Raw genomic sequence first — 21,236 nt, 5'->3', positions numbered from 1 at the left:
CCAGTCAAATATGTCTGTGTAATCGTGAGCAGCTCCACCAGAGCAGTCGGGGTTAAGGGCCTTGCTCAAGGGCACCTCCATGGTGTTAATGAGGCAAGTGCTGCTCTTTCACTTTCCACTCAGATTTATCCAGCCACACCTAGGATTGAACAGGCGACCATCTGGTCACAAGCTGGTCTTTTACGGTGTCAGTATACTTGAACTGAAGTGCTTGTCGGACACACACCTCTTCGATGTGGAAATTGGGAGGGCAAAGTCCTGCAATTTTTGTAACTCTAAGAAAATAACAATCTCACAATCGCATCCACTTCTCAGTGATCGGTCAGGTGTGTGTGACTGAGAAATTAGACAGGGTTTCTCTCTCAAGCTCTCTTTTTTCTTTCATCACACTATTACTTCTGTCACTCTTTGCGTCTGTAAATGAGTGCAACATCATGAATGTGTTAGAGGAAAGACCGTGTAAAAGTGTTCATCATTATCCTCATTTGAACAATTATCGTGTCCTGCTCTTCTCTTTGTCCTGCCTTTGAGTGTGTCCCTCCAGAACAGCTATAAACACTTTTTCCTTAAGGTGTAACTAGTTCATTTTGAGCATGCCCTACTTTTAAACCACCACTGCTCCATAAATGGATGATGTTTTACTATCACTGATTGGTTCCTTTAAGAACACACAGTTTTATGCCAAATTTGAAATATTCCTGGCTATTTCACACAACAGATTTCCATCTGTGCTGTTTTTTGTTTGCTCCTCTCACTGACTTGACGCAGACTGGACGTACTTCTGTGCACCAATCAGGACTTGATCAGGACAACATTTGGATCTAAATCTGAGGGAAGTTGTTTGCATCTGTTACTGAGCCACTGTCAATCAGCCACATCCACGCTGCTCAGATGAAGCAAATACTTTGGATATTTTAGAAAAAATTTAAAGGTGCCCTGTGGAGTTTTCTTGTAAGATTTTGTGAGTTTTCGTTGCATAAAAAAAGGGGGGCCAACTCATAACTTCTCCATTGCACTACAATTGGTGAAAAAGGGAACCTTTAACTTTGATTGTTGCATATTTTCTTATATAGTAAATACAGGTATTTTAACGTAATAGAGAACTACTTTAGAGGTAACCCAGTTTTCAGGGACTTTAAAAAATACACATTGTGATGGTGATTTATCAATTAAATCAGACATTTAGGATTCTTCTCAAACTCTGCCTAAACAGTAGCTGAAAAAGAGATCAAGAACCAAAAGTGAGACTATAAATACTTCAGCTTGTGAGAATGGGCTTCTATTTAATGGTAGAGTATAAAGTGATTAACTCGTGCTGTAAATTACAGTTAAGCCAGTTGTATTGTTCTTGGATAATAGAGGGCATACAGTCACGTGCTACATTGCAGCTTGTGTAAGCTGTGGGGGTGAATATAAGCCAAGTGGAGTTATATGAACTCCTGAAAATGTCTCCTCCCTCCAGAGTGAGGATGCCTGTAACTCATGAATCATAGATAAACTAGACTTGAAAAAAGAGATATAATGGAAAGAACTGACAAAAAAATGATTGACCTACACACTCTTTTCAACATCAGCAATGAATCTAACTGCTGTTTTGTAAATGTTTCCTGTTTTGTCTTCAGAGATGCCTCCTAGCAGTTTTACTTTCAAGTATTTGTCCCCAGTATAAAACAATTAATGTACTTTTCTTGGCCAAGGCACCGTCGTGTTTTTGCTTTGAGGATGACTAACATACACTTCTGTGATTCTGCATACCAACTTTTCCTCCAGAGAGTGAAAACTATGTGCACATGTTTCTGGATTGCCTGCTTTTCTCTTTTCCCTGGAACACCAGACAGACAGTCAGAACCAGCTGTACTGGGTCACTGATGTTTTTTGCTCGTAATTCATTGAACTTTCTTCATGCAGGGTCCTCTTCTCTCCAGTGAGGGCAGCATAGTACTCCCTTACACACACACACACACACACACACACACACATACACACACACACACACTCACTCACAGCTCAGAGACACATCTGCAAGGAATTAGCCGAGTTCTTTTGTCCACGTTGCTAGAATTCACCCGATTTTTTGGGCACTTGATCGAGCTTAAAGAATTTGAATAAATCCACGTCTGAGTTGCACAATAAGGAGGGAAAATAGTGACAGGGCCTCCTGCATAAGACACGTCATTGAGTAAAGAGGAAAAAAAAGATCTCCATCCTTTCATGTTGCTAAATTTACCATAAAACCAACACCAATTTTTCAGTGCCATCATTGAGTCAACATCTGGCAGACATTTGTCATTTTGCCTGAGACGTGAAACCTACATTTAAGCACTTACAGCAGCCAACGTCTAGATTTAAGCCAGATAGACATATTTTATTAAATATATTCTTATGGGCATGAAATCCATCACTGCTATGGTAGAGGATCGACTCTGCTTCACATTTGGTAGCTTTGTTTTTGAAGTTGAGGACGTAGTGCGTTCTTTCGCAAATATATGGCGTTAATTTGAAAATATGCGTAATTTTTTTTCATGCGTATATGATTATGTATTGCCATCTGAGCACCATGATCTCATCTAAGTGAAACAGGACCACACACATCTATCAAAACATCCAGTGCAAGGCCTGCTTCCTCTGATCTATTCCCAGGACACTTCTATCGCATCTCTCTATGTAAAACTCTACAAGTACTATCGCATGACATCTCTGCTTCTGCTAATCTCCTTCACAGTTTGTTTACACTCTTAGATGCCCTTACATTTCCTCCTAATAGCAGATTTCCCCTAGTTTTTTTTTTTTGTTTAAAACTCAGCCTCATATCAGCGAGATTCAGTTCAGCTGAAAGCTCTATGATAGAAACAGACAATTCAAATATTTTCTCCTCTTTTATAAATACTGGGTTTCCATTACTCTTGGTTAGGGTCCGCACCACACTCTCACACACATACACACACACACACACAGAGTCTGGTGGACTACGTGGCACTCTGCACATACACTGTACACTTTGCAACCAGGAGGAGGAGTGCTTCACCAAGACACAACCGAACAAACTTAACATTGTGCTGTGACTTACAGATGTCCTTGTTTTTTCACTCCCACTATCTCTTCTCATCACAGCCGCAGGGATGTAGACGGAGATTCCAGTTAATCCAATGACAGATTTATTTGTTCTTCTGTGACTCTGTGCAATATTGCAGTCTTTATTTCCAGCAGTGATTTATATGTCTATTTTCCATAGCAGAAGACCATAGCAGAATAAACAGTGTGGCTATGTACACATAAATCACATTTCAAGCCTTGAAACTCCAGTTTTCCAGTCTTGTATTTAAATGCTCATATGCTATGGTGGTTGGATCTTCCTGTTACATTTAGAAAGTTACCATGTGGAATGATGTGATTTCTAATTTTAATGAACTGGCAAACAAACCACAAACTGCACTGTGTCTCCTGAGGAATGTTCTTTAATGCAGCACTGAGTCTCTTCAAGTTAAATGAAAAGACTGTTTATTATTTTCTTCTGCTCACAGATTGATTCATGGAGTTTGGGATTTCTTGGCCAGGTGTTCAGGCTGCCCTGTACCTTATCACTGAACTAAAGCATTAAAGGGATATTCCACCAATTTAGTATTGCACTGCCATAAAGGGAGGGGACTTGTGTGAGAAGTATTAAAGGAAGAATGATCAAAATTGAAGCAGAGGCAGCGATATCCTGACTTTTAATTCCCAGAATGAGCTCAAGCTCCAAAAGTGCTGAATCCTACATTTCCCATGATGCATATAGCATCTTTCATTTGATTCTTCCCACCTGGTGAATGCCTGTGTCTTTCAAACTTGACAGCATCAGTTTGTAATTCAGTGTTTCTGTTAAAAACATTTAGTCTCCAAGGCCAAGAAGTGTTTTTTTCAAACTTCTGAAAGCTCCCTCCAGCGCCACAGAAGATATTATACAACAGGCTTGTTGTTGTACGCCTCATGACCAGTAGACTGATCTTGATGTGTAAAATCAGTGGAGCTCCCCTTTGAAATATCAGGTAAATCAATTAGAGAAAATCCATCAAATGTCTAGATTCTTGTAGCATTGAAATTAAAAATAAGACCTTCAGTCACTTAAGCAACATGTTTAAAATGATTAAACAGTATAAATGTACATAAAATCTTACATAAAATCAAAGTTTTTCACCCAGCAGCAATTAGTATAGAAAACATATTCACAACTCCTAATGTAGTCTGAAACTTATAACTTTGTGTTTTGCCTTGCTCTTTCAAGGCTCAGTATTCAGAATGAACCAGTTATGTCACATTTATCATTCTTTTTTGTTTAAAAAAGAATGAGGGCTCCATCTACAGGAGATATTCAGAACATTAAAATCATTTTTACAGACGATTGCACATTGTTGTTACATTTTGATTACTGAAGACAATGGTAGAAATAACTGAGCTGTTTTGTTCAAATTGTAGAAACACATACATGGAGCTAAGAAAACGGTGTAAACTTGTAAACGGTGTAAACTATTTTCCATTTGTACACTATCTTCCTGTGTCTTTTTTGCACAAATGGAACTTAATGCTCTGTATGTTTATCCTTATGTGTTTCATACTGTGTTAAAATACTAAATAAGACCAATTTCACAGCAGTATATTACATTTTGGGTAGTCTTCTCCTCTCTCTTCTTGTGATAAACATACTGTAAGATGTACATGAGATAATTCTTGATGTCTCATAATAAGAACATGAACACACTATTTGTTGCAGCACAGTTTCTTTATTGCATTCAAAATACAACAGATAAGAAAGTTACAGTAAAAAAAAAAAAAGCCTCACAAACAAAGCACAAGCAATATTTTCAAGGCTCACATAATTTTCATCAGTGCATAAAATATTCATAATAATACTGGTAAATCCCACCATTAAAATTGGTAACTAACAAGTTCTCTGTCCAATAGACTGCATGCTGTAACAGAGTGTAGGCATGATATAACACATTTGTGGCAATCATATTTCATGTTGATTAGGCTACTTGCTAAAGCTATTGAAAATTTGTTTGTTCTTCAGTAAAATGTAAAACATTGTTGTATGGTGTGCACTAATCTGGTCCAGTGGGCCCAAAGAAAAAGTAAATTGTTAATAATAGACATTTGATATTACCTGAGTAATTAGAGAGTGAAGTTCAGTGCAGAGTGGCTGAGTAATGAAAATAAACGTGGTTGTGTCTCACAGTGAAAAGCAGGTGTCCCGAGAAGAAGCTTTAGGGGCTCAGGCCTGAGGTCCCGTCGCTGGCTTCCAGCCACACTTGATCTCCCCTCTCCAGCCGGAGCGCTGTGTCCCCTGATGACAAGTAGCGGCCTCCCTGATACACCTTGAAACCGCGAAGCACCAATTCTTTGTTACACCACAGGTCTACACTTCCTGCACCGGTGAAGGATGTGCAGAGGAAGCTGAACTTATAGACACCAGGGATGACGCATGTGAATACACCTGTCTGTGTGCTGTAGTGGTTCTGTTTGTTGTGGATAACCTGACGGAAACAAATGATTTTCTCAGAGGATGGATTGTACTCGCCCAGGCGGATGGAGAAGGCAGATTGTGGCTGTATGGCATTGATGCTGACTGCTGGTGATCCAGGAGGGCCTCTCAGGCCAGGGGGTCCTGCGGGATCTGTAGAGAAACAAAAGTAAAGATTACTTTAAAATATTGTAAAACGTACAGCTTATTGTAGGTTTGTCACAATTAGGTTCCGTCTAACTACCCACATTTTCACCTTTGATCTAATTTGATAAAATAAATTGATTGATGCTATATTAACAGTTATTTGTTTGCCAATGAATTCCAAAGTCACATTTATTTGTTACACTGACCTGTAATTTTTCATTTTTTCTGTTTATTCTGTTTTAAATCCATTTTTTCTTATTTTTATATAATATTTTATTTCATTCTTTTAAAATCATATTTAGGTGCCCTGAGTTTCTTTTATTTTCTTCTCTTAATGCTTTTTTAAACATTTTAAATTCCCTTGTGTTAGGCCTATACAAATAAAATTGCCTTACTTTGTGCTGTCAACATAGAATATTTTAAAAGACAAAACTGATGACAGTTTTGCACTGATCCAAAATATGGATGTCTCTGCTTCTCCATATCATGAACAACTCTGGAAAATTTTACCCATAGTCAACTGGTTGCCAACTACTTTTTAAAATGATCTTTTTAAAGCTCCTGAGGGTCTTGATCCCAGCTGTATTTTTGGTTAACCCATCTGTTAACTCATCTATAACCCTGTGCTTATAATTCATTATTATAATGAATTGAATTGGCACCATCGTCATGTTCTAAGTAAAACTGATAAAATAAAAATTTAAATGACTGTGACTTGCTATGGTGTCACTATGTGTTTAGTTTTGATATTAAATAAACATTTTGAGCTTTTTATAAGATATGCAACAACATAAAAGATGTGCAAATGGATGAACACACTACCTCATTGTCCAGGGGCTCCTGGTAGTCCACGGGGCCCGGAGATGAATCTGCAGCCTGCATATGAAGAAGAAGTATAAGTTAAGCTTATTTACCCATAGTTCAGCTGGTTGCCAAAACTACTTTTTTGATCTTTTCAAAGCTCCTGAGGGTCTTGATCCCAGCTGTATTTTTTTTGCTAAAACAACCTGCAAGTCTAAGCTGAATAACACTGTTTGTGTAAATCTATTTGTTTAAAAAGTAGACTTGCAAAATCCTGCTGTTAACTCATCTATAACCCTGTGTTCAATGACTAGAAATTTTCATAAATGTGTTGTGCTAAATGAGAAGTGCTTTGTTACCCTTTTAATTTATTTATTATTATAATTTAGAATCATTGCCACGTTCAATCATTGTAAAACTGATAGATAAAAATGAAAATTTTAACATCTGTGACTTGTTATCGTGTCAGTATGTGTTCAGTTTTGATCTTAAATAAACATTTTGAGCTTTTAAGAGGACATTCAGCAACATAAAAGATGTGCAAACGGATGAACACACTACCTCGTTGTCCAGGGGCTCCTGGTAGTCCACGGGGTCCGGAAATGAATCTGCAACCTGCATATGAAGAAGAAGTATAAGTTAAGCTTATTTACCCATAGTTCAGCTGGTTGCCAAAACTACTTTTTTAAATGATCTTTTTAAAGCTCCTGAGGGTCTTGATCCCAGCTGTATTTTTGATGCTAGAACAACCTGCAAGTCTAAGCTGAATAACACTGTTGGTATAACTTGATTTGTTTAAAAAATAGGCTTGCAAAATCCTGCTGTGAACTCATCTGTAACCCTGTGTTCAATGACTAGAAATTTTCATAAATGTGTTGTGCTAAATGAAAAGTGCTTTGTTACCCTTTTAATTTATTTATTATTATAATTTAGAATCATTGCCACGTTCAATCATTGTGAAACTGATAGATAAAAATGAAAATTTTAACATCTGTGACTTGTTATCGTGTCAGTATGTGTTTAGTTTTGATCTTAAATAAACATTTTGAGCTTTTAAGAGGACATTCAGCAACATAAAAGATGTGCAAACGGATGAACACACTACCTCGTTGTCCAGGGGTTCCTGGTAGTCCACGGGGTCCGGAAATGAATCTGCAACCTGCATATCAAGAAGAAGTGTAAGTTAAGCTTATTTACCCATAGTTCAGCTGGTTGCCAAAACTACTTTTTTAAATAATCTTTTCAAAGCTCCTGAGGGTCTTGATCCCAGCTGTATTTTTTTTGCTAAAACAACCTGCAAGTCTAAGCTGAATAACACTGTTTGTGTAAATCTATTTGTTTAAAAAGTAGACTTGCAAAATCCTGCTGTTAACTCATCTATAACCCTGTGTTCAATGACTAGAAATTTTCATAAATGTGTTGTGCTAAATGAGAAGTGCTTTGTTACCCTTTTAATTTATTTATTATTATAATTTAGAATCATTGCCACGTTCAATCATTGTAAAACTGATAGATAAAAATGAAAATTTTAACATCTGTGACTTGTTATCGTGTCAGTATGTGTTTAGTTTTGATCTTAAATAAACATTTTGAGCTTTTAAGAGGACATTCAGCAACATAAAAGATGTGCAAACGGATGAACACACTACCTCGTTGTCCAGGGGTTCCTGGTAATCCACGGGGTCCGGAAATGAACCTGCATCCTGCATATCAAGAAGAAGTATAAGTTAAGCTTACTTACCCATAGTTCAGCTGGTTGCCAACTACTTTTTTAAATGATCTTTTTAAAGCTCCTGTGGGTCTTAATCACAGCTGTTTTTTGGATGTTAAAACAACCTGCAAGTCTAAGCTGAATAACACTGTTGGTATAAATCGATTTGTTTAAAAAATAGGTTTGCAAAATCCTGCTGTTAACTCATCTATACCCTGTGTTCAATTACTTCTACTACCTCGTTGTCCAGGGGTTCCTGGTGGTCCATGGGGTCCGGAAATGAACCTGCATCCTGCATATCAAGAAGAGATAAAAGTTAAGCTTATTTAGCCTCATGATTTAAGAAATTTCTCAAAATGTGCTTGCATCAGTGAACCATGAATGTTTTCTTTTGGAGTAAGGACCCCTTTCACCAAGTTAGTGACAAAAAGTTAAGAACAACAAGTGTTTGCATGATCTGAATGCGTAATTAAAGGAGGTGTGGCTTCATTGTGCTGTTGAAATGTGAGTACCACTTGTTAACACCAACCTGTGATCTACTGACTTCATCACAGTTATCATCACCCGGGCCTGCAAGGTCAAACACCACATATGAAGAATGATTTTCATATATACAGGTGATAGTATATATGAAAGAATATATAGTGAAGAAATAAACAACCCATGTTAAACACAGAATGAAAAATATAGTGGGTGACAAATGAGTGAATTTGTGAATGTTTAGAGCTCCCCCTGCAGCAAAAATGTTTGGCCGTGTGATGTTTCACCTGAGTTCCCTGTACATGGTCTCTCCCTCCAGGCCATCAGATCCAGGCTGCGGATGGAGGCGCAGCGGATGCGTGGGTTCTTGCGTGTCTGAAGGTTGAATACGTCTCTGGGGACGGAAGTGATGGCGGTATTGTCACAGATGATCTTGGACAGGGAAGCACGGGACAGGGTAGACCTCTGTCTCGGAGTGAAGACACCCGGGTTCTCGTACCACAGCCTATTTCAAAAGAAGACATTTATTTTGTGATAGTGTAATCAGTCAGCAGCAGACATTTGATATAAATTGATAAAATAACTGACTATATCTGACAAACATTGAAAAATGTATATGTTTGAAAATGAAAGAAACAAAACAAACAAAACAAAATGTATTAGTTGACATACTGACCTGTCACCTTGGCGGATATTCTTGAACTGGTTTGCGATAAGACAGGCGAACAGAGACCCCACACGGCCACCGCGGACAAACGGCTCTGCAACACCTCCCAGCCAGACATCGATATTGTCAGGTGTACCGTAGAGCTGCAGAAGTCTGCGGGCCAGGTTGCTGTTGTTCAGAACCCGACCAAGCTCTACCTGGTTCCTGGGCTGTGACAGGCCACAGAACTTGCGCCAGGCGTTGTAGCCTAGTGGAGTGAACAACAAGAGCAACAAGAAGCATGAGGATAAATGAAACTTTAAGCAGAAAATTCAAAGTCTGAAAATCAGTGAGGAATGTACCAGGCAAGCCATGATCACGTCCCCTCTGCATGTTGAGAGAACCCAGGTCCAAAGCCATTTCCATCACAAACTGGAACAACCTCTCCCTCAGAGCATCAACCATCATGTGATCCTGAGTGTTCAGCTTAGCAGGACGGTCAATCAGACCCCTCAGCAGAGGGTCAATGCCACCTGGAGAGAAAAAACAGTATGATATATTAAGGTGACAGTTTAAGACAGAGTGACTCATAAGTTAGATTTTTTTTTGTACAACTCACCCTCAAAGATGATTCTCCAGGGGGTAAAGAAGGCCTTGAACAAGGGGACATTAGGGAACTGACGGTTTTCTCTGAAGTTGGCATCCAGACGGGCTAAGAACGGCTGAATGGCCAAGTGGGCGAAGCGGTAGGCTGCTGTTGCAAAGACATTGGAGATGCTGGGGTCAATGTTGGGATTGTAGCCTGGGTAACGGCCAAGCTGTCTTTTCATTGCTTCGTCACCCACAATGTGTGGCAGGTAGTCCCGGAACACAAACACCTGATAGACACAGAGGGGGGTTTATTATTGTTTATTCTGTATGACACATACTTTGGAGATGAAAATATAAATGTATATGCTTAATGATTCTCAGGTTTAGCTACCTGTGTGTAAGCACCCATGATCTTGCGAGCCTCTTGGTAGAGCGTCTCACTGTCCCAGTGTGGGTTTATTCTCTTTAGTTGTCGAGCCAGGCGGTTATGCTCGCGCAAAAACAGTGTATGGATGGAGGTCAGAGCGATGTTCTCATCCACACGGGTATCACCTTAAGGACAGAAATGCAGCAGGCATCAAATATTATCCTTGATCAGAGGAGTTAATTTCCTCTTTAGACTCAGATGTTTGGCATCTATTTCTATTGTGAGTTGTAAATAATAAATTATTTAGTGAATTCATTAATACTTTAGTAAATAATATAGTAAAAACAGTATCTGTATTCATGTCTCCCCTAAAATATTTTGTTACAGAGGTGGCTTGGTCTGAATATTTCTGTGATTGCACGTTGCTACTCATGAAGGTGACACTACTCTATAGAGTATATAGACTACAATATAGTATATAATTGACTATTTATAATATATAGTTTAGAAAATATTGTAGATCCAAGATGAAACTGACAGAGGGGCAGGACAGAGAGAAAAAGGTGCAATTGCAAATCCGTCTGCTACTTCAGCACCACAGATAGCGCCATGGATTTATCAATACACAGCGCAGTTGTGCTACTGATATTTCAGAGCCATTGACTGGGCCTTGCACAAATCTCAGTCAGATAAAGGATCAATGTGTCAGACCGACCAGACTAACATATTCAACTAAACAACCTCTCTATCCCTGCACTCTCTCTGCTACTAGGGGATGGAGAGGGGGATGGAAGGTTAACAAGGAGGTTGCATTTTGGTCGTTTTGCTAACAAGGGGGATGGCATATCCCCTCATCCCCCCCTCATATCGGCTACTTGCCATAAATTAGAACAATGTAGCTTGCTTTCTCTTTTTAATTAGCTTAGTTAATTTACTTTTAATGGCCTGACAGTTTTCACCAGAAAAAAAAATGTTTAAATGCTCAAATGACCTATGTTTACATTTCCAATAGCAAAGACCTGGAGGTCAGGGTGCATGGCTGTGCATGCAAAATGTGTGATTTTGACATCAAAGATAGAAGTTCACATCCTGTTTCCTACCAACAGTCAACCTTGATTTCTGTTGAAATCAAGGTTTCCTAACCTCAACAAAGTAGATTTAGATGCCTAAACGTAACCAAAAATACAGGGGCAGCAGATCAGAAAAAGTTCATATGGATCATCGTGAAACGGCCATTAGATATGAAGACTCTCATATTATTGATATTTCTTGCATTATTTTTTTGAACAGTTATGTGCAAATTATTAAAATGCACACTTGATGGATTATTATATTGAAAACTACCACCATGATTTACCAACATTTATAACTGCAGACCTGATGTCTTTTTATAAAGTGACAAAAACATGACGCTTTATCAAATATTTATTTTCTAATAAGCCATCAAGGCTGTTATAAAGGTTAATAAATCATCAATGAAGGATCATGGTTTTCTCACTTTTTTCCCAATCATCAAGAAAATTTAGACAGATGTTATGCTAGAGGAGGCACAACAGTTTTTTTTCACAACCTGGCAACTCAAATTATTACTATCTACTAAACATTAATTAAGTACTATTTATAAAGCCAAGATGACTGACCTGCAATGAAACAGGGCACTTCTTTGGCATTTGTGTTGTTGGTGACTCTTCCACGAGTGGCACACATTTTCACCTGCATAGGGTGGAAGGGCAGCAGCTCACGCCCGTTGTCTTTGAACTCTGCATTCACTCGCAACAGCCCATCATCCCTATCGAGGTCACGAAGAAAGAGGGCAAGCTTGTCCTCAGAGCCGTAAACCTGGCTGAGATCCAGGAAGGCTGTCAGGGCATTGATCTGCTCTCTCTTGTTGGGCTCTCCGCCAAAATTGTAGGCTGAGAATCCTGTTCCACAAACAGGGGCTGATCTAAACGAAGGGATGCAGCTCTCTGGGCCTGGGCGAATACGGGGGTCATTGGGAGGAATCTGTTTTTAGGAGACAGAAGTCAAAAGGTTATGGATAGAATCTTTTAGTGAAAACAACATCCAAGTGTTTGGGTTTGAGTTTGAGTTTTGACACCAACCGCGATGGGGATGCACGGCTCAGTTCGCTCACAGCTTTCATCACAGTTCACCCCATTACTAAAGGAGCGGATGCTGGGGGAGAAGGGTGTGAAGGTGAGATCGTGGTCGTTCCACTGGCCAAACAAGGTCACCATGTGAGTGAATTCTCTGTCGCTAACCACACCTCCGTCATTTGTACTGAGGATGTTATTGGACACTTGTCGGACCTGAGATCAGAGCAGAAATGGTTGGTTTCAATTCATATCAGTATTTCTCAATAAAACTGTCTTTTAAGCGACTGTCATCAAGATCGTACCAGGGGGAGCAGGAAGTTGTTGATCCTTCGGTTGTTCCATCCTTTTGGTTGGGAGATGCCATCGTCATATTCAGCGGGCAGCCAGCGGCGGAAGGGAGTGTTGGAGGCTCCGAGGCGAGGTTTGTTTCTAAAAGCGAACAAGAAATGTCCATGTTTAGAAACACTGCTTGAGAAATCCCAGAAAAGTGGACACATCTTCTGCGGTGTATGGCCTAAGACATTTTGGTGTATTTCACAAGCATTTTCTCTCAAAGTAAGCACTGTTAAATCTAAGAGACTCTGTCACAAAATCAACCAATTCTTGCCAAGTTGCCCTTAATTAAACACAAACTTAACTTTTTTCCTAAATATAACTGGAAAGCAAGAAGTCAAAACAGGTAACCAAAATGCAGAAATTTAGGAAATTAAAATATGCCTGGTTAAGTTTTTTGACAAAAGAATTTAAACTTAAGGTTTCAGTTTACATAAAAATAATATTTGCATGTAAAACTGTATGTATGATGGTGTTATAGCAGACAAAATACAGAAGCTAACCCTTTTCACTCTAACATATTTAATATAAAGTATGATATTCAAGTATCTCTTACAGGTTGTTGCAGACGCTCGTGATTGTGCGATACTTGTTAATGTTTTGTGTGGTACGGCAGGATGGAATTCTGGTTCGAGCAGCACATCCGGTTATAGCGGCAAGCCTTTCCAGGTCCTCTGTAGTGAGCAAATCTAAAAGATGCAGAAGACACATTTAATGGGTTTCCAGTGTGTATGCATGTCTGTCTAATTTATGTCTAGTCCTTAATTACAGCTTTGAAGTGCTTCACAATGCCATCTTTATGAAAGAATAAACCTCAGACCCTCAACCAGAACCAGGAAAAGTTGTCACAAAAACAATATGTTTGTGTGTGTCTTTTTTTGTTTGGGTGCTGTGTGCCGTGTCTGACCTGTTGCGTTGAGTGAGCGTTTGTGCACATGGTGCACCCTGTCGTGCACCAGACGGAGGGTTTGTCCCATGTAGTCTGCAGATCTCACAGCTGAGCGTGTGTCTCCACGAGGCTGCTTCAGGAGACGAAGAATATCTTGAGGTCTCACCACATCCCTGCGGACTCGATGCAGACTCCTGGAGGAGAAAAAGTCACACAGTTGAATACTTAAGTCCTAAATTGTGGTCCTAATGGAGGTTCTGTAACTTACAATTACTGAGCTACAGAGTTACTGTAAATAATAGCTTGCCTGCCAAAGAAAAAGCTTTTAATTTTACATTTATGCAGAATTAATCTGACAAATAATCTTGTTTTTTACTCTGTGAGATGAAATGAAGCCTTAAAATGAACTCACTCTTCCCTGGAGTACTTGTATGCATCATCCACAATTTTCTTTGCCTCCTCAAAACAGTCTTGAAGGAAAGGACTGCCGAGATATTTTCCTGCAAAGAAACAACGCATTTAACCAAAGGATTTGAAAGTTGACTATACACTGATGTAACACAGACAAATTCAGGTATAAATAGAAATTAGAAATGTGTCTGCAGTGTGAACGATGTAGTCTACCTGCTTGCTCGGCGTGAGCCGGCACCAGGCAGATGCCCAGCAAAAGAAGGACAGAGAAAAGCATCTCTGAAACAAACAATCAAACACAATTCATTAGCACTAAAACTACATTCACTGCATTTGTTAAGATGCACACACAAATACGAATAAAAATCTATAAAGCATCCAAACAAAGAAAAAGAAATCTCATTACCTGTGCCAGTGAAGGTACCTGTGAAGATTGCAGATGATCTTTGAGATCTGGAGTATGCTGTGTTGTCCCGACCTGTTGTCATTCTTTTTTATACACTGAGGCCTCGCCCCCCTGGGTTGTCCAGGTGAAGTCACAGGCGGTAAAAAACAGTTCCTTGTTCCTTGTCACTTTGCTGAGGGAGATCTTTTGTTCTTATCAGTTATTGTTTTTGGTCAGTTGATAAGAGATATGTACTTTATTATTTAGAAAACAATATAATAAGGCCCATAACAAGTGCTACTGGAAGTGGTGATAATGGACATCAGTAACAGTAACAGTGATGATATCAGTTTGTTAGCTTTTTAGTATTTTAACATGAAGCTATATGAATAAACCATACTCTTATTGATTATTATAATTTTAATATAGATGTGTTTTTAAGGACCATTACAGACAGATTTTAGAAATAATGTTGTCTACTTTTATGCACTAATCTTCTAGCCTTCAAGCCTGTTTTTTATCATGAAGGAGGTTTGGACTGTTTTCTTATATTTTTTAAATTTGATTTTTTAAATTAATTTAATTTAATTGGTTCTAGTATTTTTCCCCAGAGCAAATAGTCTTAGGAGAGGTTTTATTGTTGCCTTGTTCATTTTTGTTTTCATAAAGGGGATTAGGACAGTGTTGTGGTGGTGTTTACTCATCTGTTGTTGCCATATTGCCACTGTTACCACACAGAAACTGATCAACTTGAGAAAGTCAGTGAGAAGAGGAAGTCATTAACACTTGTTTCCAATGATAAAAAATACTAATGAGCACAGTTTACCCATCAGTTACTTTGAATAATTGTTGGAGTGCAAACAAGTGTTGATGATGTAATATCTCTCAGACCTTGCTTCTCTCTTTTGATTCTCTTTTTAACTTAATTTTTTTAATTCACTGCAAAATTGTTGTTTTTTTTTAACCTGACTGAGTGAACCGCAGAAGATTTCCAGTGTTCATGTACCCTGTGCCTGTGCAAATGGCCATTAAGTCTCTTGAATCTTGAGTTAATCCATCATTAGCCTCTGAGTAAAATCCCTAATCACATTTTTATTTAGTTTTTAGTGAGGAGTTCAAAACAGTTGTGTATTAACTAAAGGTGTTAGTCACACAGCAACACAGGTAAATAAGTAATAGGTTGTGTGAGATATGGTTGCACAACAAGGAAAAGGAAAGCCAGATATACGGTTAAACACAAGTTTACCTTGAAAAAGTGTTTGGGTGTGGAGCCCTGTGTCTGAGGTATTTATATACAATGGTTTTTTCACAGTCATCACACAAAATGGTCATTGATAATAAAACAAGGAACCTGGAGGTTTTAGAAATGAGCCCTTGAAAGCCTGGCATTCAATAACTAACTGATTGTTACTGATAATGTGAACAACTTATTTGTGGGCCATTATGTCATCATATAAGCCCAATACACTAAAAACCCTTAAATAACCTCTAAAAAACACCATTACAAATTAAATGACAGATTACGGCAAAGTGTTCTGGATTCTATTGTTAACTAGTTCAGACTACAGGATCTCATTGGGAATTTGATTTAATTATGACTCTTCTGACTGCAAAATTTGAATCAGGATCCTAAACACCCTGCAGATTGATCGGACATCCCACCTTGGCCATTGTTTAAACCTAGTGAGGTGTAAAAATTATTTAAAGAAAAGGGAAAGGTTGGGTGCACACTGAAATGCGCAAACTCCCCAAAAGTTCATTGATGCAATGTTTCGACCTCTGCAAATTTGTATGCTGTGTTTGTCCTGTACCTGAACCCACTATGTGCACACTATCCACCCTTTTGACTTCAAACTTATTTACAGACAAAATTTTAACTAAAATGGTTTAAAAGGAGACACAATTAAAAAGCTGAGGAACAAGTTGCACTAAAGTGAATACAAGTGATTGACAGTAAACATGATTCTTTGGTTTCTTCTCATGTTAAGGGAATTTTCATGCACTAGAAAGACTATTTTTAATTTCAGCAGTTTCAACATGAGATTTCAGTTTGTCTGCTTGCACAGGAGAGTTGCACTAACCGTGTCCAGTTCCCCTTTTGAAGGAAGTTCAAGAAGTAGAAATTTACAGCGATGGCTGAAACATTGTTGGTCAACTTCAGGATGTAGCAAGAAATCACATTTCACCAGTGAGATGGTTGGTGAGCGTCCGCTTTCTTGTGAACTTGTTGAGAAATTTGACTTTTACAATCAAGCAACAATTCTGTACAGACAGAAGCAGAAACATTGTATAATTAAAAACACGAACACCGGGTTTTAGCAGTGGCAGTAAACAAATACTCCATTACAAGTCCTGCATGAAAAATCTTACTTAAGTAAAAGTACATAAGTATTAGCAGTAAACTATACTTAAAGTCTTAAAGTAAAAGTACTCATTTGCTCCCTCTGACTGATATATCATTATATATGACATTATTAGATTATTAATTACTGAGGCATCAGTGTGTAAGCAGCATGTTACTGTTGTAGCTGCTGGAGGTGGAGCTAGTTTGAGCTACTTTAGATACAGTTAGCTAGTTTAGCCCAGTGGCTGCCAACCTAGGGGTCAGGCCCCTCTAAAGGGTCACCAGATAAATCTGAGGGGTCATGAGATGATTAATGGGAGAGGAAAGAAGAAAAAACAAAATACTGATACACAAATCTGTTTTCAGTTTTTGGACTTTTTCTCTAATCTTTGATTTTTGGTGAAATATCGGATCACATGAACATTTATTGAAATGAAACCATGTGAGAAGTTTAGAGGGAAAAACCACTATTTGGTGCAGCTGTTAACAACTCATAGACTCATGTGTTTTATTTTAAAAGCTTGTCCGTTGCGTCAAATCTTCATCTGAAAAGTAACTAAAGTTGTCAAATAAATGTGGTGGAGTAGAAAGTACAATATTTCCCTCTGAAATGTAGTGAAGTGGAAGTATATTCTCAAGTAAAGTACAAGTACCTCAAAATTGTATTTAAGTACAGTACTTGAGCAAAACTATCTAGTTACTCTCCACCACTATCATTTACTGAGGCAGAGCGTCAACAATGCCTTATAGTGCTGTTGGTAATAAGAGTAATTCAGCCGGTCCAGGAAGCAGAGGTGATGAGTCATTTGTGCCATTTATGACAACAATAACTTTGTATACAAGCCGGTTTAATGCAGACCTCACCTTTTCCATGAACACAATAAGGAAACTGTGAAATTCATAATGATGGCAATAAATTCAAGGCATCTTCGCCCAGACTGACACGAAAAGGAGTTTCCCACATGCAGGAAATTTAATACTACACCAAAATTGATGTGACTGCAATCAGTTTCATTTAGTCACTTTAATTAAACCCCATATAAAAGCTAGAAAAGAAGAGCAGGAGCTTGTGGCCATCCATGTACATCACTGAGGGCTTTATGCATAACATCAGTTCTGTCGCAAACATCCATGTATAAAAGAAACTTTCTGCTTCCTCATTTAACAGACGTTTTGTCTGAGTTTGTCTCACCACAACGATCAAGATCAACAGATTTGAGCAAGAGCTGATGGCAGCTGTCTCAAACAGCCAGGAAATGTTTCATTTTCAAGATGGATATTAGGGCCTTTATAAGCCATTAAACAAACAGAATTACTTATTATGTTTGACTAATGTATAAGGTTATGTAGGTCACGTGTAGGTCATGTAGAGTCTTGCTAAACTAAAAGCCAGTTTGAGGAAACTGTGGTCATATCTTTCTTTCTGTTCTTCATCTGTATTTCCTTTTTTGACACAAATTCATAGGCCAAACGTGGAGACATGTGCACAGCCTTTACACTTCACATGCTTCATTAACTTACTTATTTTTTCTATAAACTACTAAATTACAGCAAATAAGTAAACGTATACATGTACCTCAACTTAAACTTACACTTCCTACAGCCCTTTAACCTCAGTGCTTCTAGGTTTCATTCCTAATTTGAGAGACATAATATCTGCGTGACAGGACATCTGACCATTAGATCTGAAGTTATTGGGTTCCTCTTCTCCTTCTCTACCTTTTTTTATGTAACTGAAAGTTGTGGGAAGACTTAATCCTTGACTGGTAGAGCTACACATATATTCATCTAGGCTCGTGGGATTTTTTTAACCCTTGATGAATGATGAACTGGTACAAGGTAAAGGATTGATTTAATAGCTTTTTACACACAAAATCCACTGAAATGTCAAGTGAATATTTCAAAAACAACTCAGGCTATCAGCAAATTATGTTCTGTAGTGTCTGTGTGGAGTTCCTATGTAGCTTCAATATTTGTGTGCATATCTAATGTAGCTATTTATATGTATAATTGGATTATTGCAACAACAAGCGTAGTACATGTACAAAAGGTATTATTGGACATACAGCAGACGTTTGTTGTGTATGTCTACAGCTTTGCATATTATACAGAATAAGTTTTCAAGTGTGTATCATTAGTGGGACATAATACAAGATGCATTTTGTCTTTTGTACAGATATTTTTCATCATAAAAAAATAGGAACTATTATTACTGAAGCCTTTTCATGGAAAGATTTTGCCTGGAATTAAGAGAAACACTTTTTTACTCATGACCTCTTCCCTGTTACAGTCATTAATAGAGCAGTTCAGTTCAGTTCAGTTTTATTAGACATATGTGGGTCATTTGTAGTCATACAAGGTCAAAGGTACAATCAAATGTGTTGGACAAGAAAACAGGTCAGCTCAGTAATACGAACACTAGTCGTATAAAATATAGAATATAAGATAAAAAATTAAATAAAGATGGGATGAGATATGAATAAAATATAACACTATATACAAAAAGAGATTTTATGTATGAATGTGAAAGTGACGAGTGTATACAACAGTATTGTGCATTGGGTATGTAGCAGCAGTTTCAGTAAGTTTATCCACGTCTTACAACTGAACACGTTTACTAATATGAAGTTACATTTTCACCTCTGGCCCTTTTAACATCTGGATGTCTGCTTTCCAGCATTGATTCAAATCAGTCACACAGAACAGAAGTTTGGTCGAAGCACAGAAACGTGTGTCGATTAGGTGGATAAACTCATGTAGTATAAAATTACTGTAAATAATGTATCATGTACAAAAATCAAGCCTCTTATGATGATTTATAATCGAGCAATTAAAATTCTAGACAGAAGACATTAAGACCATATCACTGTCATGTTCTTAAGAAATTAAATATGTTACGTTTTGATAATTTTATTAAATGTGCTAACCAGGCTCCTCATGTGCTCAGTGACATCATGGTATCTCTCTCTCAGGGTTGCAGTAACAAGAGGTGCGTCTACCGGGAATTGTAAGGTGCTCTCTCGTAAATCCTCACTTGGACAGGCGGCTTTTTCTGTCCTGGGGATCAGCGTGTGGAACTCCTTACCCATAGAACTCAAAATGGATCATGACTGGGATCATTTTAAACTCAAATTGATTGTAAAGAGGGATCATTGGTGTAGATGTAGTCGTGAATGATCTGGTGCTTGTTGTTCTATGAAATTGTTATTGTATCATTGTTTATGTTGTGCTGTTTTGTATGTATTTTCTTGTTGAGTTTTGTGTTTTGTGCTATGTGTTATGTGGCATTGGTTCATGCTATATGCTTGTCCCTGTACAAATAAACATTAAAAAACATACAAATAGGTAGTAATTTCTTTGTGGTGATTGGTGTCCACAGCTCAGTCAAAAACACTGCAGACAAAAGGCTTCAATGTCTCCATGTTCAACTGTAGGTGAATTACATTTTGCACAGAAGCACTTGTTATTTACCTGGAGAATATGAGCTAGCTGTGTAAAATTCGTAGCAGGGGGGAAGCAGCCATGTGCAAGATAAGCTATGAAAGAAAGACAAAGAAAAAGCACAAACATGTAAGGTGAGGAGGAAGAAACTGACAAAAATGTTGCAATGTGTCATGGAATCCCGCCCACTTTCTGCTGATATCTCCAGCCCAGACAAAATCCGCCCAGTACTCCAGATAAAAAAAAGCAAATGGGGGTCAATGTGCCATTCATTGAATGTTTTTTGTTTGGCTGTTGGGTGAAAACTGACGAAACAAACCACATCAAAACTAATGCAAGTCAATGGGGAAAAAGAGAAGAAAACACTAAGAAGGGAAAACAAGTGTGTATTTCAGGAAGTTGTATACAACAACACCTGTTGGTAAAAAAACAGTTCCACTCATTTGGCACCCTAGGCGACCGCCTATTTGACCAATGCCGCGGGCCGCCCCTGCTTCAACGGGTCTATTTTTATTTCCATATTATAAAAATAAAACGCGCATCATAAATGCTTATTAGGCAATGCAATTCTCTGTTGTAAAAGTGCTCAAATGAAGAACATCAAACAAAGATCAGCTGTTTGCACCTCAAGCTTGATCATAATAATGTTTAGTGTAAAACAGACACACTAAAGACTTTTGAATTAATGACACACATACTCTGCCATAAACTACTGATCATAAAGATAAGCATGTGAAAACATGTCTGGGAAACCTTAAATCAAGATAAAAATAGCACCACTTGACACACACGTGAGGTTTTGTTTTTTTTACTGCACATTTACTGTTCAAGTCAACAACTACAATCTGACAGTATTCAACAAAACAAAACAAACAACACCGGAGGTTTATCTGTTTTCTAAAGAAAATAGTGCTAACGTAATTACATGATTTCTGTATTAACTACTGTTATACAGATAATGATTCAGTGGCTTTATTTGTATGATGGACTTTGTTATAATATGATTTTTGCTGAAACAAAAAAGAAGATTGTCCATATTTCTTATAACAAAATGGATTCCCTGATTGATTTCATACTTCGTAGCTCATTCACTAATG

The 21,236-nt window shown here is 38.1% G+C and overlaps 1 protein-coding gene across 11 annotated transcripts; it reads right to left on the bottom strand.

The window, feature by feature from the left end:
• Positions 1 to 5,485: 5,485 nt before the first annotated feature.
• On the bottom strand, positions 5,486 to 14,444 carry mpx (myeloid-specific peroxidase). 11 transcript variants are annotated; one of them, XM_067574458.1, is made up of 20 exons: positions 14,376 to 14,444; positions 14,183 to 14,248; positions 13,971 to 14,058; positions 13,577 to 13,752; positions 13,226 to 13,358; positions 12,639 to 12,765; positions 12,343 to 12,549; positions 11,881 to 12,244; positions 10,265 to 10,425; positions 9,902 to 10,160; positions 9,645 to 9,815; positions 9,313 to 9,550; positions 8,924 to 9,141; positions 8,686 to 8,726; positions 8,395 to 8,448; positions 8,095 to 8,148; positions 7,551 to 7,604; positions 7,007 to 7,060; positions 6,467 to 6,520; positions 5,486 to 5,650 (listed from the first exon to the last, which is right to left on the bottom strand). In XM_067574458.1, the coding sequence occupies exons 2-20, from the start codon at positions 14,244 to 14,246 to the stop codon at positions 5,627 to 5,629; spliced, it is 2,541 nt and encodes an 846-aa protein (XP_067430559.1). In that variant the 5' UTR covers positions 14,247 to 14,248; positions 14,376 to 14,444; the 3' UTR covers positions 5,486 to 5,626. The 11 variants fall into 11 exon arrangements, with proteins under 11 accessions (XP_067430559.1, XP_067430563.1, XP_067430560.1 ...); XM_067574462.1 differs by lacking the exon at positions 7,007 to 7,060; XM_067574459.1 differs by lacking the exon at positions 7,551 to 7,604.
• Between the last annotated feature and the right edge of the window lie 6,792 nt (positions 14,445 to 21,236).

Source organism: Thunnus thynnus, chromosome 19 (genome assembly GCF_963924715.1).
Source record: "Thunnus thynnus chromosome 19, fThuThy2.1, whole genome shotgun sequence".
Lineage (NCBI taxonomy): Eukaryota > Metazoa > Chordata > Actinopteri > Scombriformes > Scombridae > Thunnus > Thunnus thynnus.
This window is presented reverse-complemented; position numbering and strand designations above follow the sequence as displayed.

Coding starts and splice junctions, on each gene's coding strand:
- mpx (XM_067574458.1), bottom strand. CDS start 14,246: ATGCTTTTCTCTGTCCTTCTTTTGCTGGGCATCTGCCTGGTGCCGGCT. Junction 14,059..14,182: donor GGCTCACGCCGAGCAAGCAG/GTAGACTACATC, acceptor GTTTCTTTGCAG/GAAAATATCTCGGCAGTCCT. Junction 6,521..7,006: donor AGGAGCCCCTGGACAACGAG/GTAGTGTGTTCA, acceptor CTTCATATGCAG/GCTGCAGATTCATCTCCGGG.